The following is a 17,555-nucleotide window of genomic DNA, read 5'->3' as shown; positions in this document are numbered from 1 at the left end:
TGGGGGGGGCACTGGGGAACTGCAAGGTTGGAGGGGATTATGCAAAGTAAAATCATGGTAGCAAAACCAGTCAGCTCAAAACCAGTAGCACAAAACTAAAACCAGACTGTGCAATATTAACAGGCATCACGTCGGGCCAGGATATGAGCAAATACATCGGTCAGGAGAAATCCTGGATGTCTTCGATGTCCCAACTGTGAAAACCCTGGGTCTGGTAACGGTCACAGAAAGGATAATGAGTCATTGGGTCTGCTCCCTGGGGATTTTACTGTTGACTGATTAACACTTCAGTGCACTCCAGCTGCACACAAGAGTTCAGAGACTAATACCCTTGGGCAGGGGCGAACTACAAGCACCTGGGCCTCAATCCTCCACCTAGCAACTCACACCTTGAAGCCTGTAGAGATTAAAATGAGCATGTTTTTTGCAGTTCACAAGAGATCCACGAGGGCAGTGTCTCTGCCTCAAGCCAGGATACCACTGATTGAAGACAGCACGAGAGGGGATGAGAAATTAAATCTGAATTGGCTGCTTGGGTTTTAATGGCCCAAACATCTTAGGAGGAGAGAAATATTTGGTTCTGCTGGTCATAAAATGAGATTTTAACCCAGTGACACTCACTTTTGGAGTGGGCAAGGACACTGAACCAGAAAGTCGACAAATTGGTTAACTTCACTAACTGCAAATCTGCTAATTGATAACTTCCCTAACTGCAGGGATGGCTGGAGTGAAGCAGCCGAGTGCAAAGTTCGCACTGACCATAGGCAGCTTTAAAAACCAAGGGCTGGACTGCTGATCTTGACACGGTTCCTGGCTTATAATCAAGTAAAAAGCTGGAAATGACGGTGGTGCAGTGGTTAGCACTGTTGCCTACAACGCTGAGGAACAGGGGGTGCGATTCTCCGATATTGAGGCCACGTGTTCGAGCCGTCGCGTACGCCGTCACGTTTCATGATGTCACGAACAGGGCGCGGGCACGACCTATCCAGGCCCCCACAGGGGGCCAGCACGCGCTGGAGCGGTTCACGCTGCTCCAGCCTCCTTACGCGGCGACAAATGGGCACCACGCCAACCCGCACATGCGCAGTTGGGGCAGCTCAAACCCGCGCATGCAACTTCTTACATGCACCGGCCCCCGACCCAACATGGGGTCGGTGCTCAGGGGTCAGTTGCGCCAGGAAGTAGGCCTGGGAAGGGGGGGGGGGGGAGGGGTGGAGGAGGAGACAGGCCCGCCGATTGGTAGGCCCCGATCGCAGGTCAAACCCCATCAGTGACCACCCTGGTGAAGGAGCCCCCCCCCCCCCCCCCCAAGCGTTCCCGCCGGCAGCGACCAGGGGTGAACGGCGCCGGCGGGACTCGTGTCAGAGCGTCCGCTTGGCCCACCCGGGCCGGAGAATCAGCGGCCCTGCCAAACGCGCCGGCGCAAATTCCCCGCACCTCGGAGAATCACACGCCGGCGTCGGGGCGCAGTTGCAGCGATTCTCCAGCGTGGGGCTCGGAGAATCGCGCCCCGGGTTTGACCCCAGCCCCGGGTCACTGTCCAGATATGGACATTCTCCCAGTGTCTGTGTGGGTCTCACTCCCACAACCCGAAGATGTGCAGGGTAGGTGGGATTGACCGCGCTACATTGCCCAATGCCCCTTAATTGGGCTCTTAAATTTACTTAAAAATATGTAAAAAGCTGGATGCAAAGAGCAAAAGATTGTTCGATTCTCCAGCATTGGCAATCACCCTAAACTTCAAATTAAACATTTATATCTTTCTTATTAGAAAGATAATAAAAGTATTTCTATTCGCTTAAATAGCACACTGATAGAATATTAAGTTTAATATTCACACCATATTAGGAACAGCATATACAAGTTGCAGCAACAAATCACTGAAATACTCAAGTTGAGGAAACTACCAATGTCAGTTTCGCTCCTTTGCATCACTGGGCTCAGGAACCCCTGTAGCACAGCTGGTGTAAAATATCATCTGGGCTATGATGTCCATGACCCTTCACCACCAGACTGGCACGCTGGTTGCTAGGGGTATGCAAAACCCACATTTTACATACTTCCATGGGGTGGGGAGCAAAAATACAGAATTGGTTCTATCATTTATATTGCTAATACCAGCTGCCTGGCACAACAGGACAGAAAGGATCACTGCTGGTGGCATGGTACCATAGTGGTTAGCACGGTCAATTTACAGTGCTAGGGTCCCAGGTTTGATTCCCAGCTTGGGTCACTGTCTGTGCGGAGTCTGCACGTCCTCCCCGTGTGTGCGTGGGTTTCCTCCGGGTGCTCCAGTTTCCTCCCACAAGTCCCGGAAGACGTGCTGTTAGGTGAATGGGACATTCTGAATTCTCCCCCAGTGTACCCGAACAGGCGCTGGAGTGTGGAGACTAGCGCATTTTCACAGCAACTTCATTGCCGTGTTAATGTAAGCCTGCTTGTGACAATAATAAATATTATTTACTTTACAAGAAATGGGTAGATATATTTTTTTCTCATTTTCATTAAAGCCAAGGAATAGTATTTAAGGTAGTTACACGGTGTAACGACAGGTACTTGCTCCTGGCTCAGATGTAGGTTGAAACAGAGTCTAAGCTTACGCTCAGTGCAGCAACGATGGGGGGGGAAAAAAAATTGAATTAATATTAATCTCCAATGCTGTGAGCCTTCACATGCCAGCAGTCTTAAGTTTAAACAAAGTGCTCGCCGAATGCCAAAATAAAACTCTATAGACAACTAAATCAAAATGCAATCATTTTCAGCAGTGCCAAATAATTTCCAGCTGACAACTACAATGGGGAAAGCAGCAAGTCTGGGTCACAATTCTCTATTTGAGTGGCAGTGTCTCAGGCCCCCCCCCCCCCCCCCCCAAGTCAAACGTAAAGATACTCTCAGCCCAACAGCAATTAGATGGGGAGCTAAATATGCTCTGCACAAAACTCAAGATTGGGGAGCTGCAATCAACTTCAGTCATGTACATAAATTTGGGTCAAGAATCAAACGTTGTCCCCAACAGCAAATCTGTAGGTAGCTTCACTGAGGAAGGCACTTTGGTATCAATGGATTACATTATTCCAACTCATGCAGAGAAACTTCAGAATTAACATGTTCAGGTACGCCCAACTGGTCTATATTTGGATTGGAAAATACAGATAGTCATATGCCTCGGGACATTAGGCACCATATAAATACAAGCTAGTCTCATATGTACAATCCTTGCTTAAAAAGCACAGGTCTGCTTTATTTTGTACACTCGGGGTTTTGATTTTTGACTTATCAAAGGTGATTGGCATCCTTCCATCTGCAAGAAATGCTGGGTTAGGAGAATAGGAGTTAGGAGAATCGGAGTAGGCCATCCAGCCCCTCAAGCCTGCTTTCCATTTAACTGGATCATGACTGGCCTTCTACCTTAAACACCATTTTCCTGTATTATTCCCATATCCCATGCGGTCATTGGTATCTAGAAATCTATCAACTGCTGCTTTGAACAAACTCAATGATTGAGAATCCCTGGCCTTCTGGGAACGAGGTTCTAAAGATTCATCACTGTCGGACCGAAAATGACCTACCTCTTATTCTGGTCTGGACTGCACTGCCCCTGCCCCCTCCCTCCCTCCCAAATCAGGGGAAACATCCTTCCTACACCTACCTTGTCAAGCCTGGATGAATGTTGTACACTTCAATGAGGTCACCTCTCCAAACCAGGCTGATCCAACCTTGCACACAATACCCAAGGTGCAGCCTCGTCAAAGCTTTAGCAAGACTTGCTTACTCAAGTGCTCACATCCCTTTGCAATAAAAACTAACATACAACTTCCTGATTGTTGCACCTGCATGTTAGCTTTGTGACTCAAACAACATCAACCCTTTGAACATCAACCCAATCTCTCACCATTTTAAAAAAAAAAAGCACTCTTTTCCAGCAAAGTGGAAAACCTCCAAATTTCTCCACCTCGTATCCCATCAGCCATGATGTAGCCCACATAACCCGTCTAAATCTCCTTGAAGCCGCTTTGTATTCTACTCACAACTTACTTTCCCAAGTTGTGTCACCAGCTAATTGGGAAATATTACATTCCGTCCCCACATCCAAACCATTGATATAGATTGTAAATAACGGGATCGCAAGACTTGCCAACTGTGAATGATCCATTTAACCCCACCTGTTAACCAATCCTCCAAACCATTGATATAGATTGTAAATAACAGGGGTCCCAAGGCTTGCCAGCTGTGAATGATCCATTTATTCCTACCTGTTAACCAATCCTCAGTCAACACCAGTATATTACCCCCAATCCTGCAATTGTTTACTCACCCTCTTATGTGGGACCTTAAACAAAAGCCTTCTGAAAATCCAAATACATCACATCCACTGGTTCTCCCTCCTCTATCCTGCTAGTAACATCTTCAGAAAACTCCAATTAGGTTAGTTAAATATGATTTCTCTTTCATCAATCCTTGTTGAATCGGCCAATCCTACCATTGCTGAATTTGTAAAATGTTCCCAATCCTCAGGCGTACTATTTTTTTGGCAACCTTTTCAGCCTTTTCCTTGGATTTCCTATGAATCCGAAGATGTGCAGGTTAGGTGGATTGGCCGTGCAGAATTGCCCCTCAGGTGTCCAAAAGGTTAGGTGGGGTGACTGGGATAGCGTAGAGGCTTGAGTAAGGTGCTCTTTCCAGGGGGCGGCGCAGACTCGATGGGCCAAATGGCCTCTTTCTGCACCGTAAATTCGATGATTCAGTAGAATCTTTAATTTCTGGCTGGACCACTTTTTCCTGCTTCGTAGATTTGTGTAAGCCATGTATTAATTATTTTAAATGCTAGCCATTGCCCATTATATTACTTTAGTCTAGTTCCCAATCTACCTTAAGTCAACCTGCCCTCATACAGTCATTGTTTCCCTTTGTTTTTAAAAGGGCCCCAGTTTTGGAATACAAACATATGAACAAGGAGCAGGAGCAGGCCATTCAGCCCCTGGAGCCTGCTCTGCCATTAAGATCATGGCCGATTTGATAGTAACCTCAAATCTGCATCCTGCCTACACACCCCATTGCTTTTCAAGAAACTAACCAATTCAGCCGTATAAATATTCAGATATTCTGCTTCCATCATTTCAGGAACTTAACACTGTTCCAGAAACCATACACATTCCAATAAATAGTCCTTCTCAGCATTAATGTTGATTAGATGTCTATGTAGATTGAAGTTCCCCATGATTGCGGTATTATTCTTGGTTACATTTCTCGATTTATACCCTGCCTTACATTACCACTACTAATTTGTGGCCTACAAATAACTCCAATCAAAGTTCAGTGCCCTCGCCGTTTTAGCTCCGAATAGATTCTGCATCTTGATCCTCTGATCCAAGATCCTCTCTCAATGTACCAATACCATCTTATTAACTGTGCCGCCCCACCACCTCTTCCTTTTGCCTATCCTTCCCAAATGCTGAAGCTCTTGGTTCCCAGCCCTGGTCACCCTGCAGCCACGTCTCTATAATGGCAAATGGATCAAACCAGTTTATCTATTTGTGCCATCAATTAACCAGAATTCATGTCGCATTCTTTTTTTTTTTAAAGTAAAGGGCTGCATGGTGACGCAGTGGTTAGCATTGCTGCCTCACGGCATCGAAGTCCCAGGTTCGATCCAAGCTCTGGGCCCGTGTGAAGTTTGCACATTCTCCCAGTCTTTGCGTGGGTTTCATCCCCACAATCCAAAGATATGCAGGCTAGGTCGATTGGCCATGCTAAATTGCCCCTGCTAAATTGCCCCTTAATTGGAAAAAATGAATTGGGTACTCTAAATTTAGAGTACCCAATTCATTTTTTCCAATTAAGGGGCAATTCAGCATGGCCAATCCACCGACCATGCACATCTTTGGGTTGTGGGGGCGAAACCCATGCAAACATGGGGAAAGTGTGCAAACTCCACACGGACAGTGACCCAGAGCCAGGATCGAACCTGGGACCTGTGTCGTGAGGCAGCAATGCTAGCCACTGCACCACCGTGCTGCCACATGTAGCATTTTCAACAAATTACAATGTCCTAGTCTTATCATTTTCATAATCCCCAAACTTAATGCAGCCTCAACTTGTTCAGATGAATTTCTGAACATGCCAATTCTGAAAAGGTGAAGTCTGCTACAAGTGAGGTTGTCCTCGCCAATGGAGCAGGATGATCTCTGCTCATTTAGTTTGTAAGGCAGGATTCTGCTCGAGTATCTGAAACCATGTCACCTTGGCGGAAAGTCTCTGCCATCAACTGATATCACCATTTGCATCAGGCACCAACAGAGTTTCGCCACTTTTCATGACTGACGTTGGGGACTTTCAGATCTCTTCACAGCATCCTGGACTCCACTTTGGACACGCTGCTGGTCCCTTTGTCCCAGGCCACTTCCCTGTATATCACATCCGTGGCAATGTTTGCCACCATCCATCCTGTGCACATGCCCAAGCCAGCGACACATCCATTGCTCGATCAGTTCCAGCTTGCCTGGCAAGGACTGCTTCCTTGCTGACTTGGTCTTTCCACGTGAAGCTAAGAGTGTGACAGCCGCCAGAGATGGAAGTTAAGGCAGCTTTTGTCACTCTTTGGCAGATTTGAAGTTGCCCAGGCTTTGCTGCCACACAGGGTTGTGCTGAGGATACAGGCCTTGTAGACAAGCATGGTGGTCCTGCATGTCAGTTTGTGGTTTAAAAAAAAAATTTGAGTAGCCAATTCATTTTTTCCAATTAAGGGGCAATTTAGCGTGGCCAATCCACCTAGCCTGCACATCTTTTGGGTTGTGGGGGCGAAACCCACGCAAACACGGGGAGAATGTGAAAACTCCACATGGACAGTGACCCAGAGCCAGGATCGAACCCGGGACCTCGGTGCCGTGAGGCAGCAATGCTAACCACTGCGCCACCATGCTGCCCAGTGTTTTTCCATGCTCGTTTGTTAATCAGCCAAAGCTTTTACTTAATACTTGTATTCATATTGCTCCTCTCTCGACTCCAGGATGTTGCAAGGTGCTTTACAACTGGTGAAGTACTTTGTGAATGAGCAGAATTCCCTCATCTATTCATTAATCACCAGCACACATCACCGTCTTTGACGTCAGTTAAATGTTGCTCGTCAAGCCTGTAACTTGCAAGGGTTTTCCTCCCTGGAACAAAGCAGCACTGATTGTAATTGAATTTCTGTCTGTAGTGGTTTGCACTCAGGATTTTGCCTTCATCCACCGCACTGCACCTCCCCTCAGACCCACTGGCTTCAGGCAAAGAAAACCTAATGAACAGTGAAACGCACATTTGGTGGAACCAGGTTTGGTGTTTGGAGAATGATTTTAGTTGTCCCCATTGTCCTCAAGGTTCTGAGCAGATCCAAGCTATTTTTGTTTTTAAATACGAAGCTGTACCGCTCTAACAGGAACAATTTGACTTTTAATCTGTCAAATACAAGCAGTAACAAAGCTCTCCGACTGGCAGGGGATTTGCAGGGTGGAACAGTGCAGAAAACTGGCAGCACAACTAGACAGCAGCTTCTGTGCCAAGCAGCTAATCAGTGCCAGTGTTCAGAAATCCACTGTTGAGGTGGCACCTGGGATGTGTGTGAAGAAGCTGTACACTGGGAGTCAAAGTGATTCCTTCAGCGCTGTTCACCTCCCTGAAGCAGTGCAGCCGAAGCATTCACACCTACACAGGATGGAGATCATTAATTGGAATGTGTGATCCTGACCAAATAATTCCATAACTAGCAACAGTCCCAGGCAAACAAGACCCCTATCAGACAGGACAAGATTTTAAATGCAGGCTGACTTACAAGCAAAGCTTTGAATGAATTTACGTTTATGGCAAGTGGAAGATGAGATGCTGGACTGAATCAAGTGATGAATCCCTTGGAAATTCTAGGGGCCAGTTAAAGGGACCTGGGCCCAGAAGATTATTTTTAAATTTAAAGGACTCAATTCTTTTTTTCCCAATTAAGGGGCAATTTAGGGTCACCAATTCACTTGGCCTGCACATCTTTGGACTGTGGGAGGACCCAGAAGATCCAAGTTCAGCATAACCCAGAGGATACCAGAGACTCCCAAACCTGGTTGCACCAAACACATGTTTGACTGTTCATTAGGTTTCCTTTGTCTGGCACCAGTGGGTCCGAGAGGTGGTGGATGGAAGCAGAACATACAGAATCCAATTACAACCAGAGCCTTCTTGTTCCAGGGAGGAAAACCCTTGCAGGTTACAGGGTGGCTTACTATTCTTCTGCCCTGCAACATTTGACTGTTGATGTCCATGTTGGAATGAATAGATGAGAATATTGCTCATTCACAAATACATCACAACAGTGAGGACACAAAGTACTTCCTGGCTGTAAAGCACCTTGCAACATCCTACAGTTGAGAGAGAAGCTCTATCAATACAAGCCCCAAATAAAAGATGCTGGAATTCGGCCCATTGAGTCTGCTCAGCCATTCGATCGTGGCTGATATGTTTATCCCCATTCTCCTGCCTTTCCCCTGATCCCCTTTGATAAATACAGGTCTTTCTGGGCACTCTGCAGAGTGGTAATAATTTCAAGAGATGGAGGAAAGCAAGATAGAACATCCCAATATTAATGATGGAGAGTAATCATTCTTCTAATGCATGCAATAAAGGATGGGATGGTTGGAAGCATGCAGATAACTTTAGTCCACTCCAATTTCTATGGAGATTGTAGAGTAATTGTAATGTTGCAGGAATCATTACTGCTAAAATCCTTACATTTATCTCTACACCGATAGTAGTGTACAAGTTACAGCCCGGTCCGGTCATTCCCAGATGATCCACAGGTTTCTGAAATACACCAGAATTCTTGGGGTGACTTTGCTTACCCGTGGCTTCCTGGCAGATCAGTGGGCTATGCTTCAGTGTGTGACCAGATTCACACTTTAACGATTGTCACATTACAGTGCTAAGTTTATTTTTGGAATGAAGAACATGGGCATTCTTGCCTACTCAAACAGGTGTAGGATGTACTGGATCAGAAAGACAAAGGATCTCACTTTTCAGATGCTGTGTACTCCCAGATTTCTCTCCCCCAACCACTCCCCGCACAGTGTGACAAAGCCTCATTAAAAGTTCACGGTACAAATAAAAGCTACAAAATGGATTTTCAACAGGAAATAACTTGGTTGCTGTAGAAATTATAGATGAAGGGAATGTTCAAGGCTGGAACAATTTGCAAATCAGGCCGCCTGTTAATTAATAGTGTGGAGGCTATGGCACCAGGCTAGCACACCAGATGTCACGAGTTAAAATTCCACCCTGTCAAACTGTGAAATTAAATTCAATAAAGTCTGGTTGCTTGTGACCAACGAACCATGAAAGCTGCTGCATTGCCCCTGCAAAACCTTCCTGATGAAACTTTCACTATGACAAGGCAGCATTACCAGAAATGAAAGATTTCTTTGAACTTAATTATATTGTAATCTTTTAAAAATGTTTTAATAAATTTCGAGTGCCCAATTCATTCATTTTTTTCCAATTAAGGGGCAATTTAGCGTGGCTAATCCACCTTCCCTGCTACGGTAGCATAGTGGTTAGCACAACTGCTTCACAGCTCCAAGGTCCCAGGTTCGATACCAGACTTGGGTCACTGTCTGTGCGGAGTCTGCACGTTCTCCCAGTGTGTGCGTGGGTTTCCTCCGGGTGCTCCGGTTTCCTCCCACAGTCCAAAGATGTGCAGGTTAGGTGGATTGGCCACAATAAATTGCAAATTGTCCTTAGTGTCCAAAATTGCCCTTAGTGTTGGGTGGGGTAACTGGGTTATGGGGATAGGGTGGAGGTGTGCTTGGGTCGGGTGCTCTTTCAAGAGCACCGGTGCAGACTTGATGGGCCGAATGGCCTCCTTCTGTACTGTAAATTCTATGACAATCATTTGGTTGCAGAGGAGAAAGCCAAGCAAACACGGGGAGAATGATATTGCAATCTTTAATCCTTTTTGTATGAATGCCATCGCATATCAGGTGGTCAGTAGCCAATACAAAAGAGAACCTTTGTGAAGCTAAGAGATGTTATTCTTGGGCCACGGGTACAATCTAATCTCAGAGGTCAGATCCTATCTATAAGCCACTCAGGCTAGCAATTTAGGCTCGCTTAAAGCCCTCTATTCACAGGACTTCCCCATTCTTCACCGTTTCCAACAAAGTCCAGGCACACACCAGGCCACCACAGACACTACTTCAGCAAGAGTAGGATAGCTTTTGATACTCCGGGATCGTTTGACAGAGGATCACATTCTGCAGGCAGCTTCAGTGGAGTTGGTCGGAGATACAAAACTGGTTTGTTGACAATTTAAAGAATCTCTCAGATTTGCATACAAGTCACAGCAGGATGGCTATGCCAAGATACGCATCCCGGGCAAACAGGACATAGGATATTTCATGAGTCATCGGTGCAAGATTTACATCGAGATATATGCACGTCACTTTTCAACGTGTACAGACGTCAGAGGAAAAAAGCATTTTAAATTCTCTCAACTGAAGGTAGACAAAAATCAACTTTCAAATGATTCTGGATTGATGTAAAGGAATGACCAAATGCAGTTCAGAATACGTGGTTAGAGTCCTGTTGAAACCTTAACAAATTTGTTCGTTGGATTCCACTGGTCTCATCTCGTTTGAGTAAAAGATTACAACAGTAGACATACAGCCTGGAATTGCCCCTCAAGGTTAGCGACCAATTTTAAAATCACCATATGTGTTTAACTCAGTCCCCTCAAAGGGCAGTTTGGGAGAATCTATTACCTGAATGAGCAACAAAACTGCCAACCAGTCATTTCTTATTCATGTTACTAATGACAAGCATAACATCCTACTTTCATTTACATTGCAACTGGTTTGTTTCACATCACAACAGTAGTGCAATTAATGAAGACTTGAATGTATATCACACCCTTCACACAGTATATACATCCCAAAGCACTTTTAAGCCAATGAAGTACTTTGAAGTGTAATCACTCCTGCAACATAGGAAATAATAATCTTTATTAGTGCCACAAGTAGGTTTACATTAATACTGCAATGAAGTTACTGTGAAAATCCCCTAGTCACCACACTACGGTGCCTGTTCAGGTACAAGGAGGGAGAATTCAGAACGTCCAATACACTTAACAACACGTCTTTCGGGACTGGAGGAAAATCGGAACACCTGGAGAAAACCCACGCAGACACGGGGAGAACGTGCAGGCTCTGAACAGACAATGACCCAAGCTAGGAGTCGAACCCGGGTCCCTGGTGCTGTAAAGCAAGTGCTAACTATTGTGCTACCATGCGGCAATTTGCACACAGCAAACTCCCACAAATAGCTCAGTGCATCGGATTCAGTGGAATTGATTTAGAGATAAAAAGTGACAGGGAGACCAGAGGTAATTCCCCTGCACTGCCTCAATATAATGCAATGGGATATCAATGGTCAGCTGAGGGGGACAGACCCTTGGATTAGCATCACAGCTGAAAGATGTCCCCTCTGACAGTGCAGTTCATCCTCACGCTACACTGCAAAGTTAGCCTAGGTTTTTGTGGAGCTGGACACCAACTGAGTAACAATTGAAAATATGTATGGGGTTGGACTGAAGCCTCCAGGAGGAGGGAATTTCCATCCCAGAGGTTCATTCTCCACCCTGCCCGGAGACACAGTACTGGCAGCAGCAAAAAGTATAAATCGCAGCATGCATTCAGAAGCTGAGCACTCAGCTCACAAAGGGCATCAGTGTCGTTTACGAATTGCTAGCAAACATTAATTGTACTCCCAAATTCCATTTCAAACTTTCCAAAACTCAGTGGGTTGTACTTTCAACTCAAGAGTCAGAAGCTCGGAGTTCAAGCCCCACTCCAGCACAATCTACCAAGTCACTCCTGCGCTTTGCTGGGAGAATGCTCTACTGTCGGGAGGTCCTATCTTTTGAATGCGACAATAAACAGTGGTCATTCTGCACTCTGATCAGGTGGGTGCAAAAGACCCCACAGATTTTACACTTTCCAGCATTGCAAACATTTGCTGTGTGAAAATTGCTGTGTTGTCCACATAAAAAAGTGATTACACTTTAAAAAATACTTTTAAAAAAATAAACTTTAAAATGTACTTAGTGCCCAATTCTTCCCCCCCACCCCCCCCCAAATCAAGGGGCAATTTAGCATAGCCAATCCACCTACCCTGCACATCTTTGGGTTGTGGGGGTGAGACCCAGGCAGACACAGGGAAATTCCACATGGACAGTGATCAGGGCTGAGATTGAACTCGGGTCCTCAGTGCAATGGGGCAGCCATGCTAACCACTGCGCCACCCTACTTCAAAAAGTACTTAATTGGCTACAAAACAAATTGTGTCGTCCTGAGCTGTAGAAATGCTGAAGTTTTTTTACACCACACCCCCAAACCCCCTTTTGTGTGTTTCTACTGTAACTGCAATTTACTTCATTCAAACTACTGGACAGATTTGAAAAGCATGCAAGAAATTATCATGCAGTTTATACATTTCTTTTGCCCCCCAATTAAGGGGCAATTTAGCATGTCCAATCCACCTACCCCGACATCTTTGGGCTGTGGGAGAGATCCACACAGACTCAGGGAGAATGTGCAAACTCCAGATGGACAGTTACCCAGGCCTGGATCGAACCCAGGTCCTTGGTTCCGTGAAGCAACAGTGCTAACAATTGCACCGCCCCATGCAGGATATACATCACAATACATTCTGGATATTTGCTCCTTTCAATAGCACACTTGCTAGTGGACTTATGCAAAAAATAATTTATCTTTCAGCAACCAGTTTTAAAACTGGTTAACAAGCATTAAAAAGCACCAGGAATGCTATGTCAACAAATTCTCTACAAGAGGAAATTAAATTCCAGACAGATTTTTAAATGGGCAATTGAAACTGGAATATACAGCCTTTTGCAGTTAGACTGTCAAATATTAATATATTTAACTGGTGACAGCACGTGGATTTTAACCAGAGGGAAAGCAGACAAACACACAAGGGAGCAAGGACTGGAAAACTATGCTGATGGGGACAGGTGAGGAGGAGTGGGAGAAGACTCATACAGAGCACAAAAGTCAGTTGGGCCAAATTACCAGTATCTGTGCTGTAAATACTATGTAATATATGCATCAGAAAACTCAGCAGCAAGTCCACAGCATGCAGTTATACCGGAGGATCACTTCAAGAGTGGAATTTTGAGGATCGACGTTGCATTTACACTTATATAATAAGAATGCTGGTCATTTTACACAGTGTTTGATTGCCTTGTGGCTGGAGGGGAGAGGGGGCAGCAATATTACAACTTCAACCAAGAGCAAATTAAAAGGCAACATAACATCCATTCCTCTCAAGTACCATTCAAAAGGAATATCAATTAGAGCTCTTTGTGAATAAGTTGGGTGATGGGCAGAATTGTCAAATCCCTCTAACTGGGGAGGGTGGGTGAAGACCCCATCCAGCAATAAATAAAAAAATGAAATGAAAATCGCTTATTGTCACAAGTAGGCTTCAAAATGAAGTTACTGTGAAAAGCCGCTAGTCGCCACATTCCGGTGCCTGTTCTGGGAGGCTGGTACAGGAATTGAACCGTGCTGCTGGCCTGCCTTAAAAGTGTGAATGCACTGTAAATTCTATGATCTAGGAATTCAAAACACTGCAGGTCGGTCTTTCAAACTTCTAATTGGACTAAACACAGTTGAGAATGAATTGTACTCTGGATTAGCACGGCTTGATCGTCACGTTCTCACATTATGTGTGTTAGATGGTCTAATTGTAGATATATAATATATTAAATTATCTGAAGCTAATCCCAATATTACTTTTGGAAGGTTGAGTGGGAGGGCCTGGGGGGGGGGGGGGGGGGGGGGGGTCAAGGCAGAAAAAAACCTTACATTTATATAGCACCTTTAATGACCAGATATTGTTCCAAGATATTTCATAGTCAATGAAGTGCGGTCACCATTATAATACAGCAGCCAATTTGTGCAACAAGCTCCCACAAACAACATAATGACCAGATAGTTTTGTGAAGCCAATTGAGAGATTGGCCAAAACATCAGGGAAAACTGTCCTAACTCTTCACTGAAATGGTGTGGCGAGAACATCTTCAATGGCAAAGACAGAGCCTTGGTTTAAGGTCTCATATCAAAGATGGCACCTCTGGCCCTGCAGTGCTCCATCACAACAGCACCCGTTTTGATTTCAAGTCCTACGTAAGGACTTGAGCCCACATTCTCCCAACCCAAAAGCGAGTGTGCCACCAACTGCGCCACAACAATCACCAAAGAGGGAAAACCCCAAGGAGAATTAAACCCAAACTCAGCAAATCTGTTTCACACATCTTTGTAAGGCTTAACAGACATAATAAGTTTGCCTCGTAGTTTTAGCAGGTGCCAGGTTTGTCCGAATGAATGGGTGCTTTATTATACCAAAACATTTTTACCCCTCTCAGCAACCAATGGTTTATTGTCCGAATTACATCACAATAGCCATCCTCTTCAGTGCAGATACTGCCAAACCACAGGAGCCAACAACAGCACCCCCATTCCACAACATACACTGACCAAACAAACTGACCCATCCAGGCCCAGCTTCTTCCCTATCCCCACTCCTGCACCAATTCTCACCTGCCAGCTGATCCATCAGTTTATTTGATGACTTGCCACAAGTACACAGTTTGTAAAAGATAGCAATTTTAAAAATGAGGGGTTAACATAGATGTGGAGGCCTGAAGCAAGGAGAGCTGCTAACTCTTCTTCTAGTTTAACTTCAAGTTACACTGAGAGCTCCAGACAGATAACATCCAGCTATCGGACTCAGTAACCAAAACTAAAATGTTTGTTTGCCTGTCCACACCCAATATTCATCACACTTTAGGTAACAGGAGGCTGAAAACTTCATTCCCTCCACCCACACTTATTTTTGGCAATCTAAATTCCCAGGTAGTTATGACTCCACAGCCCACAATCCTCTACTTGGTGACAGAGCCAAACTATAATTTGCACTGGTACACGGTTTTTAGTTCTCCTGACAAATTGGTTTAATTTTGTCCCTCTCTCCAGGGCTAATAGCTGACCTGCAGGGTGTTCGAACAAGTTTTGTTTTCGTTTAAAAAAAAAACTCCCCCCTACGGTTGTTCAATTGTTTCAACAACAAAAAAGTTGATTCAGACATCTTATAAAGGGTACTCTTTATATTAAAAAAAACCCAAACTTACTGTAACCTCTTTCTTAGGTCTCGGATCTACATTTTAAATAAAAGTAACAAAAATAAAGTTACAAGGAATGGAGAAACGGTTACATTGTATCCCGTTACGGCGGAGAGTCTGCAACCACATCTGGATGGGTAACTCGCTGGGATTGGCAATGCCACCCATTCTGTGCCCCTTTCCCCTCGGGATCAAACGCATCCCAGCCACCAGAGAAACAAAAAAGTAAAGACATCAGCTTTTAAAAATAAAAGCCTCTGGGGTCCAGGGTCAGCACAGAAGCAGTCAACCCCCCCCCCCCCCAAAGGGCACAAAGCCGGGCGACGGATGGGGGCAACCCCTTACCTTGGTTACAGAAAAGTCCCATCAGCTTGGCCAGGAACATCCCCATCTTCCGCCGTCCCCCCCCCTCTCGGATCCACTGGAAACAAGCCCCGGACACAGAGGGAGATATAAAATAACACAGAGGATGAAGAGATTGTTTCTTTTTTGTTCTTGTTGCTCCTGTCCCACCAACTCTTGAGGCCTACTCCGAAACAGAGAGGAAAAACAGACCAGTCCACCGGGGTCTATTTCAATCCAATGCGGGCACTGAGGGAGACAAGCGGCGGACGCCTTACCGGCCCAGGTTTGGGGGTGGGGAGCGGGACGGAAGTTTCCTGAGGAAATAAAACTCTTCGGGCTTTTGACAAAAGAGGAAAACTGTGAGGAATAAGTGTGGGCGGTTCGGTCCGGGGTGGAGTGGGGCCCTGGCCTCCAGCTCACTGACAGGTTTCCCACCCTCCTCCGGCCACTCTCAGACGGTCACTGCCTGACTCCAGCTCGCCAGCCTCTATTTAAACCCTTCGGACCCCGCCCACTGGCCCCGTCCACCAATCACAACCAGCGCTCGGCCCTCGTCATCAACAGATCCTACCCCCTCAGCGACCCGCTCAAAGCTCATTGGCTGTCTGTTTATTTATATAAATTTAGAGTACCCAATTCATTTTTTCCAATTAAGGGGCAATTTAGCGTGGCCAATCCACCTACCCTGCACATCTTTAGGTTGTGGGGGCGAAACCCACGCAGACACGGGGAGAATGTGCAAATTCCACACGGACAGTGACCCAGAGCCGGGATCGAACCTGGGACCTCGGCGCCGTGAGACAGCAGTGCTACCGGTGCTCACCGCACAGAAAGCCCTGGCAAAAGTGCCCCCAAGGTAATAATAATAATGTAATAATCTTTATTGTCACAAGTAGGCTTACATTAATACTGCAATGAAGTTACTGTGAAAAGCCCCGAGTTGCCACATTCCGGCGCCTGTTCGGGTACACAGAGGGAGAATTCAGAATGTCCAATTCACCTAACAGCACATCTTTTGGGACTTGTGGGAGGAAACCGGAGCACCCGGAGGAAACACACGCAAATACGGGGAGAACTGCAAAATCCGCATGGACGGTGACCCAAGCTGGGAATCGAACCTGGGATCCTGGCGCTGTGAAGCCACAGTGCTAACCACTGTGAGGGGCACAGCTCAAGCACCCTCATGGGGGAACAGATGCACGCTTTGACAAAAGAGTCATCCAGACTCGAAACGTTAGCTCCCTCCTCTCTCCACACAGGCTGTCAGAACCTGTTGAGATTGTCCAGCATTTTCTGTTTTTGTTTCAGGCTGGGTGAAGTAAAGTTGAATTCTGATGCACTCTGTCATTTTTCGTTCTGAGACGTTTTGCCCATGGTCTGTATGCCTGACATGGGATGTATATTGTGAATTACAATAGCATTGAGGCACCGAGGTGTGGAGCACACTGTATAGAGACACGTCAAATTTGATAGCACTTCATTTAACTTTCAAATTTATATGTCTTGTAAGGTACTTTTACAAATTTTATGAGTAAAGTATATTTTTGGATTTAAAAAGGGCAAAGAGAAAACATTAAAGAAAAAAATTCTATAACGGTAAATATTAATATTGCATTGTGCATTCAGTCTCTGCTGAATCCGAAGTAGGTAGCTTTGCAGGTCTGTGATAACAGAAATTTGAATTTGTATAGGACATATAATGCCATAAAAATGTCCTAAGGTGCTTCCCAGGAGTTATCAAACAAAAGGTTGGCAACCAGCCATATTGAAGGTGGCACAGTAGCACATTGGTTGGCACTGTTGCTTCACAGAGCCAGGGGCCTGGGTTCGATTCCCGGCTTGGGTCAGTGACTGTGCGGAAGGCTGCATATTCTCTCCGTGTCTGCGTGGGTTTCCTCCGGGTGCTCCAGTTTCCCCACAAGTCCCGAAAAGATGTGCTGTTAGGTGAATTGGATATTCTGACTTCTCCTCAGTGTACCTGAACAGACGCTGTAGT

At 45.6% G+C, this 17,555-nt stretch overlaps 1 protein-coding gene across 1 annotated transcript in view; it reads right to left on the bottom strand.

The window, feature by feature from the left end:
- Positions 1-16,008, bottom strand: part of LOC140398600 (ADP-ribosylation factor-like protein 5B) — a 39,440-nt gene extending 23,432 nt beyond the window's left edge. The window contains exon 1 of the mRNA XM_072487440.1: positions 15,560-16,008. Coding sequence (XP_072343541.1) covers positions 15,560-15,605 — 46 coding nt within the window. The 5' untranslated portion in view covers positions 15,606-16,008. The remainder of the gene's footprint in view (positions 1-15,559) is intronic.
- Positions 16,009-17,555: the final 1,547 nt, after the last annotated feature.

Source organism: Scyliorhinus torazame, chromosome 21, assembly GCF_047496885.1.
Source record: "Scyliorhinus torazame isolate Kashiwa2021f chromosome 21, sScyTor2.1, whole genome shotgun sequence".
NCBI lineage: Eukaryota > Metazoa > Chordata > Chondrichthyes > Carcharhiniformes > Scyliorhinidae > Scyliorhinus > Scyliorhinus torazame.
The sequence above is the reverse complement of the archived record's forward strand: the minus strand, read 5'-3'. Positions and strand labels throughout refer to the sequence as shown.